General features: G+C 51.1%; 1 protein-coding gene across 2 annotated transcripts in view; it reads left to right on the top strand.

Annotated features, from left to right (window-relative positions):
* The window catches only part of ppm1kb (protein phosphatase, Mg2+/Mn2+ dependent 1Kb), a 52,625-nt gene that overhangs the window by 9,681 nt on the left and 23,838 nt on the right, over positions 1-19,106 (top strand). For both annotated transcript variants that reach the window (XM_072495356.1, XM_072495355.1), the window contains exons 2-3: positions 5,926-6,473; positions 11,879-11,979. In XM_072495356.1, coding sequence (XP_072351457.1) covers positions 6,034-6,473; positions 11,879-11,979 — 541 coding nt within the window. In that variant the 5' untranslated portion in view covers positions 5,926-6,033. The remainder of the gene's footprint in view (positions 1-5,925; positions 6,474-11,878; positions 11,980-19,106) is intronic.

Here is a 19,106-nt window from a genome sequence, read left to right on the forward strand (position 1 = left end):
TGATCCTCCCCTCCTCTTGGGCAGATCCCCCCCTCCCCTCTTCTTGGGCTGATCCTCCCCTCCTCTTGGGCTGATCCCCCCCCTCCCCTCCTCTTGGGCTGATCCCCCCCCCCCCTCCCCTCCTCTTGGGCTGATCCCTGATCCTCCCTCCTCTTGGGCTGATCCCCCCCTCCCCTCCTCTTGGACTGATCCCCCCCCTCCCCTCCTCTTGGACTGATCCCCCCCCCTCCCCTCCTCTTGGACTGATCCCCCCCTCCCCTGCTCTTGGACTGATCCCCCCCCTCCCCTGCTCTTGGACTGATCCCCCCCTCCCCTCCTCTTGGGCTGACCCCCCCCCCCCCCGGTCTGATCTCCCCCTCCCCTCCTCTTGGGCTGATTCCCCCCCCCCCCCCCCCATCCCTCCTCTTGGACTGATCTCCCCCTCCCCTCCTCTTGGACTGATCCCCCCTCTCCTCCTCTTGGACTGATCTCCCCTCCTCTTGGACTTATCCCCCCCCTCCCCTCTTGGACTTATCCCCCCCTCCCCTCCTCTTGGACTGATCCCCCCCCCCTCCCCTCCTCTTCTGCTGACCCTCCCCCCCTCCCCTCCTCTTGGGCTGACCCTCCCCCCTCTTGGACTGATCTCCCCCTCCCCTCCTCTTGGACTGATCCCCCCTCTCCTCCTCTTGGACTGATCCCCCCTCCCCTCCTCTTGGACTGATCCCCCCCTTCCCCTCCTCTTGGGCTGATCCCCCCCCCCCCCCCTCTTGGGCTGATCCCCCCCCCCCCCCCTCTTGGGCTGATTCCCCCCCTCCCCCCCTCTTGGACTGATTTCCCCCCCTCCCCCCCTCTTGGACTGATCTCCCCCCTCCCCGCCTCTTGGGCTGATCCCCCTCCCCTCCTCTTGGGCTGACCCCCCCCCCCTCCCCTCCTCTTGGGCTGATCTCCCCCTCCCCTCGGACTGATCCCCTCCCCTCCTCTTGGACTGATTCTCCCCCTCCCCTCCTCTTGGGCTGCCCCCCACCCCTTCTTGGGCTGATCCCCCCCCCCTCCCCTCCCCTCCCCTCCTCTTGGGCTGATTTCCCCCCCCCCCTCCTCTTGGGCTGATCACCCCCCCCTCCCCTCCTCTTGGGCTGATTCCCCCGCCCCCCCTCCCCTCTTGGGCTGATTCCCCCGCCCCCCCTCCCCTCTTGGGCTGATTCCCCCGCCCCCCCTCCCCTCTTGGGCTGATTCCCCCGCCCCCCCTCCCCTCTTGGGCTGATTCCCCCGCCCCCCCCTCCCCTCTTGGGCTGATTCCCCCGCCCCCCCCTCCCCTCTTGGGCTGATTCCCCCGCCCCCCGTCCCCTCTTGGGCTGATTCCCCCGCCACCCCTCCCCTCTTGGGCTGATTCCCCCGCCCCCCCCCTCCCCTCTTGGGCTGATCCCGCCCCCCATCCCTCCTCTTGGGCTGATCCCCCCCCTCCCCTCCTCTTGGGCTGATCCCCCTCCCCTCCTCTTGGACTGATCCCCCCCCCTCCCCTCCTCTTGGACTGATCCCCCCCCTCCCCTGCTCTTGGACTGATCCCCCCCCTCCCCTGCTCTTGGACTGATCCCCCCCTCCCCTCCTCTTGGGCTGACCCCCCCCCCCCCCCCCCCCCCCCGGTCTGATCTCCCCCTCCCGTCCTCTTGGGCTGATTCCCCCCCCCCCCATCCCTCCTCTTGGACTGATCCCCCCCTCCCCTCCTCTTGGGCTGACCCCCCCCCCCCCTCTTGGACTGATCTCCCCCTCCCCTCCTCTTGGACTGATCCCCCCTCTCCTCCTCTTGGACTGATCTCCCCTCCTCTTGGACTTATCCCCCCCTCCCCTCTTGGACTTATCCCCCCCTCCCCTCCTCTTGGACTGATCCCCCCCCCTCCCCTCCTCTTGGGCTGACCCTCCCCCCCCTCCCCTCCTCTTGGGCTGACCCTCCCCCCCTCTTGGACTGATCTCCCCCTCCCCTCCTCTTGGACTGATCCCCCCTCTCCTCCTCTTGGACTGATCCCCCCTCCCCTCCTCTTGGACTGATCCCCCCTCCCCTCCTCTTGGACTGATCCCCCCCTTCCCCTCCTCTTGGACTGATCCCCCCCTTCCCCTCCTCTTGGGCTGATCCCCCCCCCCCCCCCCCCCCCTCTTGGGCTGATCCCCCCCCCCTCTTGGGCTGATTCCCCCCCTCCCCCCCTCTTGGACTGATTTCCCCCCCTCCCCCCCTCTTGGACTGATCTCCCCCCTCCCCGCCTCTTGGGCTGATCCCCCTCCCCTCCTCTTGGGCTGACCCCCCCCTCCTCTTGGGCTGATCTCCCCCTCCCCTCGGACTGATCCCCTCCCCTCCTCTTGGACTGATTCTCCCCCTCCCCTCCTCTTGGGCTGCCCCCCACCCCTTCTTGGGCTGATCCCCCCCCCTCCCCTCCTCTTGGGCTGATCCCCCCCCCCTCCCCTCCTCTTGGGCTGATCACCCCCCCTCCCCTCCTCTTGGGCTGATTCCCCCCCCCCCCCCCCTCTTGGGCTGATTCCCCCCCTCCCCCCCTCTTGGACTGATTTCCCCCCCTCCCCCCCTCTTGGACTGATCTCCCCCCTCCCCGCCTCCCCTCCTCTTGGGCTGATCTCCCCCTCCCCTCGGACTGATCCCCTCCCCTCCTCTTGGACTGATCCCCCCCTCCCCTGCTCTTGGACTGATCCCCCCCCTCCCCTGCTCTTGGACTGATCCCCCCCCTCCCCTCCTCTTGGGCTGACCCCCCCCCCCCCCCGGTCTGATCTCCCCCTCCCCTCCTCTTGGGCTGATTCCCCCCCCCCCCCCCCATCCCTCCTCTTGGACTGATCTCCCCCTCCCCTCCTCTTGGACTGATCCCCCCTCTCCTCCTCTTGGACTGATCTCCCCTCCTCTTGGACTTATCCCCCCCCTCCCCTCTTGGACTTATCCCCCCCTCCCCTCCTCTTGGACTGATCCCCCCCCCCTCCCCTCCTCTTCTGCTGACCCTCCCCCCCTCCCCTCCTCTTGGGCTGACCCTCCCCCCTCTTGGACTGATCTCCCCCTCCCCTCCTCTTGGACTGATCCCCCCTCTCCTCCTCTTGGACTGATCCCCCCTCCCCTCCTCTTGGACTGATCCCCCCCTTCCCCTCCTCTTGGGCTGATCCCCCCCCCCCCCCTCTTGGGCTGATCCCCCCCCCCCCCCCTCTTGGGCTGATTCCCCCCCCTCCCCCCCTCTTGGACTGATTTCCCCCCCTCCCCCCCTCTTGGACTGATCTCCCCCCTCCCCGCCTCTTGGGCTGATCCCCCTCCCCTCCTCTTGGGCTGACCCCCCCCCCCCTCCCCTCCTCTTGGGCTGATCTCCCCCTCCCCTCGGACTGATCCCCTCCCCTCCTCTTGGACTGATTCTCCCCCTCCCCTCCTCTTGGGCTGCCCCCCACCCCTTCTTGGGCTGATCCCCCCCCCTCCCCTCCCCTCCCCTCCTCTTGGGCTGATTTCCCCCCCCCCTCCCCTCCTCTTGGGCTGATCACCCCCCCTCCCCTCCTCTTGGGCTGATTCCCCCGCCCCCCCTCCCCTCTTGGGCTGATTCCCCCGCCCCCCCTCCCCTCTTGGGCTGATTCCCCCGCCCCCCCTCCCCTCTTGGGCTGATTCCCCCGCCCCCCCTCCCCTCTTGGGCTGATTCCCCCGCCCCCCCTCCCCTCTTGGGCTGATTCCCCCGCCCCCCCTCCCCTCTTGGGCTGATTCCCCCGCCCCCCGTCCCCTCTTGGGCTGATTCCCCCGCCACCCCTCCCCTCTTGGGCTGATTCCCCCGCCCCCCCCTCCCCTCTTGGGCTGATCCCGCCCCCCATCCCTCCTCTTGGGCTGATCCCCCCCCCTCCCCTCCTCTTGGGCTGATCCCCCTCCCCTCCTCTTGGACTGATCCCCCCCCCTCCCCTCCTCTTGGACTGATCCCCCCCCTCCCCTGCTCTTGGACTGATCCCCCCCCTCCCCTGCTCTTGGACTGATCCCCCCCTCCCCTCCTCTTGGGCTGACCCCCCCCCCCCCCCCCCCCCCCGGTCTGATCTCCCCCTCCCGTCCTCTTGGGCTGATTCCCCCCCCCCCATCCCTCCTCTTGGACTGATCCCCCCCTCCCCTCCTCTTGGGCTGACCCCCCCCCCCCCTCTTGGACTGATCTCCCCCTCCCCTCCTCTTGGACTGATCCCCCCTCTCCTCCTCTTGGACTGATCTCCCCTCCTCTTGGACTTATCCCCCCCTCCCCTCTTGGACTTATCCCCCCCTCCCCTCCTCTTGGACTGATCCCCCCCCCTCCCCTCCTCTTGGGCTGACCCTCCCCCCCTCCCCTCCTCTTGGGCTGACCCTCCCCCCCTCTTGGACTGATCTCCCCCTCCCCTCCTCTTGGACTGATCCCCCCTCTCCTCCTCTTGGACTGATCCCCCCTCCCCTCCTCTTGGACTGATCCCCCCTCCCCTCCTCTTGGACTGATCCCCCCCTTCCCCTCCTCTTGGACTGATCCCCCCCTTCCCCTCCTCTTGGGCTGATCCCCCCCCCCCCCCCCCCCCTCTTGGGCTGATCCCCCCCCCTCTTGGGCTGATTCCCCCCCTCCCCCCCTCTTGGACTGATTTCCCCCCCTCCCCCCCTCTTGGACTGATCTCCCCCCTCCCCGCCTCTTGGGCTGATCCCCCTCCCCTCCTCTTGGGCTGACCCCCCCCTCCTCTTGGGCTGATCTCCCCCTCCCCTCGGACTGATCCCCTCCCCTCCTCTTGGACTGATTCTCCCCCTCCCCTCCTCTTGGGCTGCCCCCCACCCCTTCTTGGGCTGATCCCCCCCCCTCCCCTCCTCTTGGGCTGATCCCCCCCCCCTCCCCTCCTCTTGGGCTGATCACCCCCCCTCCCCTCCTCTTGGGCTGATTCCCCCCCCCCCCCCCCTCTTGGGCTGATTCCCCCCCTCCCCCCCTCTTGGACTGATTTCCCCCCCTCCCCCCCTCTTGGACTGATCTCCCCCCTCCCCGCCTCCCCTCCTCTTGGGCTGATCTCCCCCTCCCCTCGGACTGATCCCCTCCCCTCCTCTTGGACTGAATCTCCCCCGCCCCTCCTCTTGGGCTGCCCCCCCCCCCTTCTTGGCCTGATCCCCCCCCCTCCCCTCCTCTTGGGCTGATCCCCCCCCCTCCCCTCCTCTTGGACGGATCCCTCCCCTCCTCTTGGACTGATCCCTCCCCTCTTCTTGGACTGATCCCCCCCCATCCCCACCTCTTGGGCTGATCCCCCCCCCCTCCCCTCCTCTTGGGCTGATCCCCCCCCCTCCCCTCCTCTTGGGCTGACCCCCCCCACCCTTACTCTTGGGCTGACCCCCCCCCCCCCCTTACTCTTGGGCTAATCCCCACCCCCCACACATCCATCCTCTTGAGCTCTTCCCCCCCCCCCCCCCCAACTTGGATGCACCACCCTCTGCCACCCCATTACTTGGGCTTAGTCCCAGGACTTGTACCCCTCATCTGCTCTGCCCCCCCCCCCCCTCCAATAGTTTGTACAATCTTCATGCCTAAGCTCTCACATGCCAAATCTCACTAAGGTAGCACAGGGTGAGCTACTCCTGGATCATTACTACTCCTGGGAATTTACTAACTAGGATCTTGTGCTTGCCACTCATGCACAATCGTGCACCTTCCATCTTAATCTGGTTCAGTTGGGAAATTATTATTGTGTACTTGCTTTTCATGCAGATTATATTGCGGGGGGACCGTTGTTACATTCATTCAGTTGAGTCATGGCAGTACTTGGAATAGCACAGTTTCTGGGTTTGTATTTTGGCCTCACGGACCTACTTAAAATGAAGGATGGTATGCTAAATGTTTTTATGTTGCCCATCGTTATTTTCAGTGGCTGGGTGATGAGCTCTTTCTGTCTCTTTACACCAGCAAGACTTTTGATGGTTTTGGTTTTAACTTTTGCTCATTATTCTTGCAGCAAACTGCTGGATTCTTCAACTATATGAAATTTGCCATCGGCAGAAAGAATTATTTATTTTTTTCCATCTCAAAGCTTCGTTCCTGGGTGATCTCTGTGCATTGAGTTATGTCAACAGCTGCACTAATCACCTTGTGTAGATCTGGTGGCTTTCACGTGAGAAGAAGAGCACTGTTGACCTTCAAGCTGCTGCAGGACGAAAAGCGTGTGGTTCTCCTTTGCCAGAGCAGTACCAGTGATCGGAGGTCTTCGCAATTTGACGTAGACGGTGGTGGCCGCCTGCCATCCTGGGATTCTTTTGGAATCTGGGACAACCGCATTGATGAACCCATTCTTCTTCCACCCAGCATAAAATATGGCAAACCCATTCCTAATGTCAGCCTGAGTAAAGTTGGATGTGTCACTCAAATAGGCCAACGCAAAGAGAATGAGGACCGTTTCAGTATTGGCATGCTGACCGACAACGTGCTGTATTTTGCAGTGTTTGATGGACATGGTGGAATAGCAGCAGCTGACTTTTGTCATAAGTACATGGCAAAGCATATTGCGTACGTACCTAGTGTAAATTTTTAGCTTATAAACAATTAACTTGGAGTTATCCTAAAACATAATGGGAAGTATCTTTACTGTCCAATATATTTCTGTCAAAGGCCTGTCCAATATAATTCAAACCTGCCATCTCAGTGACACGCAAACCTTTTGAAATTGTTGAATATCATAGCAGTAAAAATGACATGGCCACACACTGTGGCTTGACTTCAGAAACACTTTGGTTAAAAGAGGAAGGTGTTTGTGTGGCAGCTCTTCCCCAATTCCCCTTATTTATACAGTATAAGCCACTTACAGTAGATTTATCTGCACTAATTTAGTTTGTCTAACATGTCAGGAATGAGTGTGACATTCTCTACCTAGTCTGGTTCTGTTCAACCTCTGCCAGTCTTACAAGGTCCACACTGGCTTTGCCTTTTTCAATCTTAGTGGTAGACTTTCCTTCTCGGTACTGCTGCACTGTAATCTTTGAAATCTTTCGCTTGTCCAACTTTTTTCCAAACTTATTATCATGTTTTCATCATTACCATTCTATGGGGTCGGCTCTGTTTCTGATATACTGCATCACCATTTCCTCCAGATACAATGGCTTCCAGCACTTTCACTGAAAGCTTTTTGTGTTGCAGTACAACGAGGTATAAATTACACTTCAGTCATCTAGAACTTTAGTCAGACCTTGTCTGCAGTAAATAAAAAAATGCTGGGAGCATCTGTGGAGAGCAAAACGAGAGTTACCGCTTCAAGTCAGTGTGACTTCTTCAGAGCCTCAAAATCATTTAACTTGGTTGGACACTGTTGCTTTTGAGTCAGAATGTTACGGGTTCAGGTTCCACTCCAGAGGCTTGCACACACAGCCTAGGCTGACACTAGAGCAGTAAGTACTTGGGGAGTACTGAACCCTTAAGAGGCGTCATCTCTCAGAACCCATGTTAAATGGATGTCCCATCTGCCCTTTGGGCGAATATGAAAGATCCCATGGCATTGATCTGAAACGGGTGTGCTCTCCCTGGTGTTGTAGCTGATATAAATCGTTGAACAAGCCTTAGCACAGATTATCTGGTCCTTTTTCCATTGCTGTTATTGAAAGCTTGTTGTGTTCAAATTGGATGCCACATTTCTTACATTACAACAGTGACCACTTGAAAATACTTAATTGGCTTAGACTCTTAGGTTGTGAAAGGTGCAATATAAGTGTCTTTACAGCCTTTCCTGCTACCTTTTTCCCCCAACTTAATTAATCAAGTATTCACATTTCCTTGCTTTCCTTCAACCCTTGCTTGATTTTTCTTGGCAGAACTGTGCTGCTTCATGCTGTTCTGCAGCTTTGATCTCCACTGACATGTAGCAGTTCAGTGATAGCCAGTTGAATTATGTGGCTGATATAGAATAATTCAAATGAAAGTGTCTATTTTAAATATTTATTTTCGCCTAGTTGCCTACATTCTTGTGTTACTTTACCATATATTTATTATTGGGATTATTTGAAGGTAATGTTTCAGTCAGAAGTAATGCAGCAAAGGATATGGTGATCAGTTGTGACATTCAGAATAGGATTGTAACTTCTGTCACTATTAATTAGGAAGGCTCCAATCCGATATTCAGGGTATCAAATGCATTGACACCACCATAATAGAGGGAGATGTGGTGTGGTGGTAATGTCACCATTGACTAGTAATCCAGAGGCCCAGGCTCATGCTCTGGGCACGGGGGTATCTGGAATTAAAAGCTAACCTGAGTAACAGTGGTCATGAAACTTTCATCAATTGTTGGAAAAACCTATCTTGTGCCTTTTAAGGAAGGGAATCCTTGCCTGGCCTACATGTAACCCCAGATACACAGTAATGTGGTGACTCTTAACTGTCCTCTAAAATGGCCTCATGGCAACATATGCTGGCCTTGCCACTAATACCCACATCCCATGAAAGAATTTTTTAAAACTTTAAAATATATCTCTGATGAAGAATGGTCAATTAATACTTTTAACGTTTTTTATTAATCATTCAAGTGATAGATGTGTGTGTCGCTGGCTGGGCCATTATTTATTGTACATCCCTAATTGCCCTTGATTAGAGGCCATAAAGAATCAGCCACAATGCTGTTCCTTCATAGTGAAATAGATCATTTCTATTTTATAATCCTTATTTCAGAAGGCGGCCTAATTCAATCCGTTTAGAACTTAAAATGTACATTTTCTTTCTTGCATGTTGCTACACTAGTTTGAACCAATATATTTCTTCTAAAGTTAAACTTGTTCTTGACTTTCATGTTCTCAAGGGCATCCATTGGCATCCACCTTCTCGAGGGCAGTTACAGCTGGGCAATAAATACTCGCCTCGCTAGTGATACCCACATTCTGTGCACATCTCGGCCAATAAATTACTTTTTAATTGTAGTTACTGTTATGTTAGCAAGCACAGCAGCTGCTATGCCTATTGCAAGATCCCTCACATAGCAATGGGGGGAAATTACCAGTTTAACCTGCAAGTGTTTTTTAAAATAAATTTAGAGTACCCAATTAATTTTTGCAATTAAGGGGCAATTTAGCGTGGCCAGTCCACCTACCCTGCACATCCTTGGGTTGTGGGGTGAAACCCATGCAGACAAGGGGAGAATGTGCAAACTCCACACGGACAGTGACGCGTGGCCGGGATCGAACCTGGGACCTCAGCGCCATGAGGCAGCAGGGCTGACCACTGCGCCACCGTGCTGCCCTCTGCGAGTGTTTGTTGAAGTATAAGTAATGAAAAGAATATCGTGTGGCCAACTCTTCTGTACTGCAAATAGGGGATCAAAGTAAAATCCACTGATTATCCTTCACACTTCATTCAGTCTGTAAGAGAGTAAAAATAAAGATTGGGGCATTCATGTAAAACTGGTAGAAATATCATTAATATATTGGGCAGCACGGTAGCATTGTGGATAGCACAATTGCTTCACAGCTCCAGGGTCCCAGGTTCAATTCCCGGCTTGGGTCACTGTCTGTGTGGAGTCTGCACGTTCTCCCCGTGTCTGCGTGGGTTTCCTCCGGGTGCTCCGGTTTCCTCCCAGAGTCCAAAGATGTGCAGATTAGGTGGATTGGCCATGCTAAATTGTCCTTAGTGTCCAAAAGAGGTGAGGTGGGGTTACTGGGTTATGGGGATAGGGTGGAGGTGTTGACCTTGGGTAGGGTGCTCTTTCCAAGAGCCGGTGCAGACTCGATGGGCCAAATGGCCTCCTTCTGCACTGTAAATTCTATGAAATATTTTTTTTAAATTCGAAATCTTTGGAATTTGTTGCCATGAAGAACAATTTGACATCCTACACGGCTTAAAATATATTATTTGGGAACAGTGTTGGTTCAGCAGTAATTATAGCTTAGTATGCTGATTAAAAATTCAGTTACATCTCAGTCTGCAGGTTGTAGCTTCCTCAAGGTTGTGTGCAGCGAGACCAAGTGTTAAAAGTGGCAGTTTATGGCAAGTCAGCGATTTCGAGGTGATTTCCATTTGTGAGAATTTTAACAGCACATCTTATGGATATGAGAGCAAATTTGCGTTTAGCGGCCTATCTGCAAGCATCAGCAGTTGCTATTGGTTTCAGAGTAATGACACCATACACTCAATTTCAGCATCATTACAGTTGCAAATTCTAGGCTGATAACTGACGATGCAGCACCGCCTCAGTAACATACTGGATCAGTCTAGATTATGTGGATCAGTCTAGATTATGTGCATTAGTCTTGGAATAGGGCTTGAACCCACAACCTTCTGACTTCAAGGCAAGAGTGCAATGAACCAAATTGATAGATGCGTGTAATTGTGTGTTATGTACCAAATCTGTCCCACTACATATCCACCAGCAGAGTGATTCAAAATAGAATTGTCCGGCTTGTCTCTGGGCCAGGTCTGTACTCGAGTATCACTCCAGCACAAGCATCCTGAGCACACAATTCAGCCTGCACTGACCCTCTAAAAGAGCACCCTATGCAGACCCACTCCCCTGCCCTAGCCCTGTAACCCCACAAGCACATCCTTGGACATTAAGGGGCAATTTAGCATGGCCAATCCATCTAACCTGCACATCTTTGGAGTGTGGGAGGAAACCGGAGCACCCGGAGGAAACCCATACAGACACTGGGAGAACCTACAAATTCCACACGGTTACCCAAGGCCGGAATTGAACTCTGGTCCCTAATGCTGTGATGCAGCAGTGCTAACCACTGTGCCACTGTGTTGCCCCTTGTACGCAAACTGGTTGCTGTCATGCCCAATGTGCCACCCCTAAGATCATTAAATTTAACTGTGAATTCCTGCAACAAAATATGTAACTACGGGCCAATAGCTAATTGAAATTCATACATTTACGGGATGGTATTATAGTTGACAGGAATTCAAAGAAATGTTAATGAGATTCCACCATTCTCTGGTAAACACTTACAGGTGTGACAACTGTTAAACTTTGGAGGTTTCCCCGTCGTTATCCCTGAATCAACCTTTTGAGGATTTAAAAGATCATTTGCAGAAGATTGTAACTGAAGAAGCGCTTTATTCTATAATGTTCAAAGTCTGAGTAAACAGAAAAAGAGCATGTTTTTAATGATTTGCGAGAGTGATGTTTTTCAATTTGAGAGGTGCTTGAAGGTTTGTGAAAAAATTCACATCTGCCTCAAGTGTATCCAACAAGCATATTGCGGGTTGTTTCCGTGCTGACTTTCAAATCACAGGTGCAGCATCAAGCAGCAATAACAGTTGGCACTTATGTTACACCTATAGTGTATTAAAAAGTGCTCTTTGCATCTGGGTATTTTCATTGCAAGTGCATTTCCCGGGCTCAAACTTTACAACATAAAGAACAAAAATATTATTGCGAAATTAATAACTTCTGTAATATACTGTGGCTGTACAGACTAATGTTGCCATTTGATCTCTTCACAAACTAATTCGCTCCACCGACATTGTTACCATGAATTTTGAGAGACACCTTTCCTTCTGCCCTTTCCAAGGGCAGAACATAGAACATTACAGCGCAGTACAGGCCCTTCGGCCCTCGATGTTGCGCTGACCTGTGAAACCACTCTAAAGCCCATCTACACTATTCCCTTATCGTCCATATGTCTATCCAATAACCATTTGAATGTCCTTGGCAGATTTCTTTCCTTAAAAGGACAATCGACAATGGTTTCATGGTCATCACTGGATTTTTAATTCCAGATTTTTATTGAATTCAAATTTCACCATTTGCAGTGGCGGGAATTGAACCTGGGACTCCAGAGTTCTCTGGATTACTAATAATAATAACCTTTTATTGTCACAAGTATGAAGTTACTGTGAAAAGCCCCTAGGCCAGTGACCATACCACTATGCCACCGCCTCCCCATAGGTGGAAGTATCATTTACATGTAATTTCATTTTTGCTTCCCATCTAGACAATGCCTTTCCCAGGAAGAGGATCTGGAAGTGGTATTGACCAAAGCCTTTTATGAAACAGATAAGGAATTTGCAAGACATGTTCATTTAAGTGAAAATGGTAGGTACCTCTATTTAAAACCTGCCTTTTAGTATTGAAGTAACCAGTTCTAGTGTGGATGTAGTAAACACGTATGCGCTGCCAGGTAATTAAAATTATGTAGTTGATCGGGTTAAACTTTAAACTTCAGGGTTAATATTGTACATTGGTTTTATAGATGATTGCCAAATTAATGTTGGTATGGACAAATGATTCTGTAACTGAATTGTGAATAGCTTTAATATATTCTTTCCAACAAAACTGAATAGTTATGCTGCTGGATTTAAATGTCATTAAATATTTTATTCAAACTTCATTACTTTCAACTCAGTACATTTTTGGATGTTAATGTTTTGGTTTCCTGCAGTAGCAGAAAGTCCTAAAATGCGAGTTCCTGCCGCAATTAAATGCAGCCTTTTTATTGCTACACAGCAAGTTAGTTCCGTAAACATCGAATAATGCACATTTAAAGTTGAACTAGTGAAATGCATGACACTTTTTTTTCTTCAAATTTGTGTTTTATTTAATGTTAATGCAAAGCCCTGCAGCCTCGAGAAAAATTATAATAGGTTTCATTTGAAAAAATGAATGAGACCATATCTCCTGTTCACATTCAGAGTAACAGGATGTGCTTTTATTCTTTTTAAATTGTAAGATCAGTTTTAAACAAATAATAAAATACATTCGTATTAGTTTATTTTTATGAAACATGCTGATATGTTTTATTTACATTAATGATAGATCATAATCATTTTATTCAAAAACTTTTTTTTTTATCACTAATGGATGGATTCTCCTAAACTTGTTAGTAGTAGTCCCCCCCCTCCTGTTTATTTATCAAGAGAGCTTATCAGCTCATGCTGCCTTAAGCTTGATTTTTCTTGGATATACTGATGACCAAAGGACATCGTACATTTTTAATTTCTTCAGTACACACACTAAAATTGTGAATTGCTGCTTAGCCCTGCACTTTAATATAACTTGGAAAATTACAAATGTAGTGTTTACACAATTCATCAATCACTCCTTGCTCCATGTAGTTGAAAAGAAATCCCCTGTTGAAATACTAATTTAGGATTTTCAGGTATGTTGTAAAATCTTTGAAGAAGGAAAAAATGGATCCCAGTGATCATGAGAAATATTAAAACCAAAAAGGCCAAATAAACCATTTGCATCCTGCAGTGAAGTTACATTTATCATGTCATGGTTTTAACATTGGTTTAAAATGCAGTGTAAGTTAATCAGTGGGGCTGGGTGGCAAAATTCACTAAACACTCGTTCTACCTCTGACAGCAGGGTTTGACAGCTCAGACCACAAATCTCATGTCACCCTCAGTTCAATTTTCACGGGAATGACTATACGAACTGCTTAACCTGGGATGAAATTGGCCATCTATAATAATAATAATCTTTATTATTGTCACAAGTAGGCTTACATTAACACTGCAATGAAGTTACTGTGAAAATCCCCTAATCGCCACACTCCGGCTCCTGTTCGGATACACTGAGGGAAAATTCAGAATGTCCAATTCACCTAACAAGCACGTCTTTCGAGACTCCTTCGAAGCAATGAGCGGAACAACATAGGAAAGAAAATGCTACACTAGCAAAATTGGAACATTTGAATACTGGATGTTAAGTACTTTATTGAGGCAGCACAGAGGGGCCCTTTACATCAAAATCATTCTACGCCATCTATAACAACCTCTCTTTCTTTCGGCAGGACTGCCCTTCCACTCTAGTTAGAAATTATGAATAATATTGCAGAGTCTGACTGGAATTGTCAGCAGTGAAAGGCATTTGGCAGCCATGTGTGGTTCAGCTAAAAGAGGAACACTTTTTAAGATTCCATGTGTTTTGAGTTGCTGGCAAATCTTTCAGGAGCTGAGCACTTTACATTAATAGTGTCATTTACTTGCATGTATATCATTTGTGGGTTGCTGATTTAGAAAGAATGTTGATTATGCAACTGTAAATGGAATGTCGCAGGTTTCTGTATGTCGAGCAGATCATATTTCTTTAATTTCAGGAAGTCAAGGAGTTCATATTTCTTTAATATCCCGTAGAGGGTCAGCTGTTCTTGCCAGCAAATATTTGAGCTGTGGACATGTTTCATTAACAAAGATCTCCTTACTCGTATGCAGCTTCGGGCTTTCGGGGGGGGGTGGGGGGGGGGGGGGGGGGGGAAAGAGAGGGGAGAGGAGAGATTGCTGTTGAGGCTTTAAGCCCAAATCAAAGCAATTGACTTTGTTGTAGTCTCTCTCCATCTAGTTTTCTTAAACAAATGGGAGAGGTGCAGAAAAAATGGGAAGTGGAAAGAACTTTGTTTTAAAAAAAAAGGAGTACTGGAGCAGGGAGAAATTCAGGGGGAAAGGAATAAAGGTTTGGGGAGAGAAAATGAGTGAAGTCAAAGGAAAACTACTTTTTTAAAAAAAAATGTTTTTATTCTCCATTTTCACATTTTCCTTCAAAATTTACACCCTACCCACAAACAGTAAACGGTAACAAATACAAAATCAATCCCCTTAACAATAACAACGATCCCATCCCCCCAAACAACAGCCCACCTGTCAATATATGCATCCAATAAAACAAACCCTCCCACGGTGGCAACAAAAAACAAAGGAGAAAAAGAAAAAGGAGTCCGGGATTGCCCATGGTCACCATTGACCTGTAGAGTCCACCCCCCCCCACTCAACGCCATCCAACCTCTGAAAGAGTACCGTACATGATACCCAAGAGTTGTTACCCCCCCCCCCCCCCCCAAAGTCTCCAACTCCTCCCGTCCACTGCTTCTTGTAAAACTCCTCCCCCCCCAACCTCGGTTCCTTCCCCCCAACTTTCCACCCCGGCTAGACCACTCAGACCCTGTTCTGCCAGGCTCCGATGGCCGCAGCCCCTCCCCCCCCACCTCACTCCCGTTCACTGGCCGGCTTAAACCGGCCAGCGTGGAGGCCCCCGCCCGGGTCCTTTTCCCCCTTGCCCAGCCCTAGGAAAGCCCAGAAATCCCCTTTTAGCACACAAACCCCACATATCCACCTACACCCCAAAGAGCCCTCATTTCGCGTGAAAGTCCCATCACTTCCCTTGTCCAAATATATACAACACTGGCTCCTTTAGCCCATACACCCGCACGCAGTGAAACAAAAAAAGAAGAAAATACAGTCAGTCATGAGGTCACATCGGCACATGGCAATTTCTCAGTTCTGCCACAGTCCTTCTGCCTTCGCAAACTCCTCCGCTGCTTCTGCCGTTCCAAAATAAAAGTCCCTGAGCTTGTAAGTCACCCTCAGCTTCGCTGGATTAACAATGCCGCACTGCACCTTGCTAATGTACAGTGCCCTCTTCACCCCGTTGAAGGCAGCCTGCCTCTTCGCCAGCTCCACCGTAAAGTCCTGGTATACACGTATACCAGCTCCAGCCCACTGCACCACCCGCTAAAGGAAAACTACTTTTAAACATTTCTCACTTAATGACGTTTTGCTAATGTCTTTAACATATTATTTTTCCAAAATTTTACCTTGCCAAAATTTGAACCATAGTTTTAGGGGTTTACCGTCAAGTATAAATGTTTAGGAGTGCGGTGGAGGAATGGAGTTGGAGGCCGAATTATGTATGAAAGACAACATCTTTTAACAACATAGTGTGAATGTTTGAGGCTGTAGGGTCGGGTTTATCAAGAGTTCAAGATGAAGGGCAGCATGGTGACTCAATGGTTAGCACTGCTGCCTCACGGCGCTGAGGTCCCAGGTTCGATCCCGGCTCTGTGTCACTGTCCGTGTGGAGTTTGCACATTCTCCCCGTGTTTGCGTGGGTTTCGCCCCCATAACCCAAAGATGTGCAGGGTAGGTGGATTGGCCTTGCTAAATTCCCCCTTAAAACATGAATTGGGTACTCTAAATTTAACAAACAAGAGTCCCAAGATGATCTATACTTTCACCTTCCAAGTCTCCACTGAGCATAGAAGATTAAAGGGTGATGCATTTGCAAAGCTTATGATGAAAAGAGGCTTGTCGCGCCGTTAGAGACTAAACATTTCCTCTGGGGGCAATCCAGAATAAAGGACATAACCTGAGAGTTAGAGCTGGCTAATATGTTTGAGACTCAGTCAATTGAAAAAGTTCAGAACTTGGAAATTAATCGATTTTTGTTTGGCAAGTGAGGGTTCGGAACTAAGTGCATTGATGGAGTGAAGATTTGGATCTGCCACGACTTTATTGAATGGTGGAACAGGCTCAAAGTGTTGAATGGCCTACTCTTGTTCCAATTTTTAATTCAATGAGCTCAGTATTTGCGTTTTTATCATGATAACTTCTACATCGACCCCTGGCTCAGTACGTTTTTCAGACGGAAGGAAGTCAGGCATGCATATTGAGCACTGAGTTCTGAATGGTTTTGTGATGATTCTTCATTCTTAAAAAAAATAATGAATTAAATGTTTTGTGGCTGATCTGGCAAATGCAGAGAAGCCTTGTAGAATATTGTGAAAGAGCTTGAGGTATCAGTTTTCAGTCAGCGACCCTTGTGTGACCCGGCTGCTGCAAGTCATACCTCAATGTCAATATGTATTTCTACAACATTAACATCACCCGTTGGCAGACTTTGGGGGGGGTGCAGGTAGGGGGTATTGTTCAGGGGTTTTACACGTAGTGAGGCAAAAAAGTAGTTTTGTTACATGTGGTCCATTCACTAGTTAAGATCAGACCATGCAAATGGGCCGGTTAAGAGGGCACGCTTGTTCGCGCATTTGAGGGGACTGAAGGCGGACGTGGCAATGTTGCAGGAGACGCACCTTAGAGTAACTGACCAGGTCAGACTAAGGAAGGGATGGGTCGGACAGGTTTTCCACTCGGCGCTGGACTCCAAGACTAGAGTGGTCGCGATCCTGATTAATAAGCGAGTGTCATTTGAGGCGGGAAGAATAGTTGCAGATGTGGGGGGTCGGTACATTATGGTCAGTGGGAAGCTGGAGGGGCTGCCGGTGGTACTCGTGAATATGTACGTGCCGAATTGGGAGGATGTGGAGTTACATAAGGAGGATGCTGGGGAAGGTCCCGGACCTGGATTCGCATAACCTGGTTATGGGGGGGGGGGGGTCTTCAACACAGTCATTAACCCAGGGCTAGACCGGCCTAGCTCAAGAACAGACAGGGTGCTGGCAATGCAAAGGAGCTAAAGGGGTTTATGGAGCAGATGGGGGCGGGGGGGTGGCGGATTGACTTTTTAAATCCTGAATAGGGCTTTACTGACGGGGGTAGTGGCCACTGGGTATTCAGCGATCACGATCTCAGACCATGCCCCGCACTGGGTTGCCCTACAGGTGAGCAAGGAGGGTAGCCAGCGCCCGCGCTGGAGGCTGGCGTGGGACTTTTAGCTGATGAGGAGGTGTGTGGGCGGCTGACGAAATGTATCCAGAACTATCTGGAAGTCAACGACACGGGGGAAGTTTCTGCTGCAGTGGTCTGGGAGGCGCTGAAGGTGGTGGTTAGAGGGGAGCTGATCTCGAAACGGGCCCACAGGGAGAAGGCATACAGAGCAGAGATGGACCGTCTGATAAAGGAAATACTACAGGTCAACAGGAGGTATGCGGAGACCCCAGAGGCAGGGCTTCTAAGGGAACGACGGAGGCTACAGGCGGAGTTTGGCTTGTTAACTACAGGGAAGGCGGTGGAGCAGCTGAGGAAGGCAAGGGGGGGCGATCTATGAATACGGGAAGAAGGCCAGTAGAATACTTGCGCAGCAGCTTAGAAAGCGGGAGGCAGCCAGGGAGGTTGGGAAAGTAAGGGACAGGGATGGGAACCTGGTCGGAGATTCAGCTGGGGTCAATAAGGCGTTCGAGGAATTCTACAGCAGGCTGTATGAGTCGGAACCCCCAGCTGGGCCGGAGGGGATGAGGCAATTCTTAGGGAGGCTGAAGTTCCCGAAGGTTGTCAAAGAGTTGGTAGAAGGGCTGGGGGCCCCGATCGGGCTGGAAGAGATAGCAGAAGGGCTGAAGGCCATGCAGCCGGGAACAGCCCCGGGACCGGATGGGTACCCCGTGGAGTTTTACAAAGCATTCTCTGGGATACTGGGGTCACTGCTGATGAGGACATTCAATGATGCAAGGGAGAGAGGGGGGCTTCCCCCGATGATGTCACATGCCACTATCTCATTGATCCTGAAGTGGGATAAGGACCCGGAGCTATGCAGGTCCTACAGACCAATCTCCCGACTAAATGTAGATGCCAAACTGTTCGCTAAGATCTTGTCCTCAAGGATTGAAGACTGCGTTCAGACGTGATTGGGGAGGACCAGACGGGAATTGTTAAGGGGAGGCAGTTGGCGGCCAACGTAAGAAGGCTGTTGAATGTAATTATGATGCCCCCAGAGAGTAGGAATGTATAGGTGGTGGTCGCAATGGACTCATTTGACCGGGCGGAATGGGATTATCTGTGGGAGGTACTGGGGCAGTTTGGATTTGGGCGGGGCTTCATTGACTGGGTCAGGCTGCTGTATCAGGTGCCCGTGGCAAGTGTTCGGATGGACAGATTGACATCGGGCTATTTTAGGTTGCACCAGGGGACAAGGCAGGGATGCCCTCTCTCCCCGCTATTGTTCGCACTGGCCATAGAACCGCTGGCAATTGCGTTGAGAGCCTCAAGGGGCTGGTCCGAGTGGGGGGGTGGTACACAGAGTCTCACTATACGCGGACGATCTACTCTTATATGTGTCGCACCCATTGGAAGGGATGGAAGAAATTATGGGAATTCTGGGGGATTTTGGCCGGTTTTCGGGTTACAAATTGAACATGGGGAAAAGTGAGATGTTCACGATCCAGGCAAGGGGCAGGAGAGGCGATTGGGGGAGCTGCCATTTAGAGTGGTAGGGGGAGGCTTTCGGTACCTAGGCATCCAGGTGGCGCGGAAATGGGAATGGCTGCACAAGCTAAATCTGGCCTGACTAGTAGACCAAATGAAGGAGGATTTTCGAAGGTGGGACGTGCTCCCGCTGTCACTGGCTAGGGGGGTACAGACAGTGAAAATGACGGTTCTCCCGAGATTCCTGTTTGTGTTTCAATGCCTCCCCATCTTTATTCCTCAGTCCTATTTTAAGTGGGTCAACAAGGTGATCTCGGGCTTTGTATGGCCGGGTAAGACCCCACAAGTTTA

This window comes from Scyliorhinus torazame, chromosome 3 (genome assembly GCF_047496885.1).
Source record: "Scyliorhinus torazame isolate Kashiwa2021f chromosome 3, sScyTor2.1, whole genome shotgun sequence".
Lineage (NCBI taxonomy): Eukaryota > Metazoa > Chordata > Chondrichthyes > Carcharhiniformes > Scyliorhinidae > Scyliorhinus > Scyliorhinus torazame.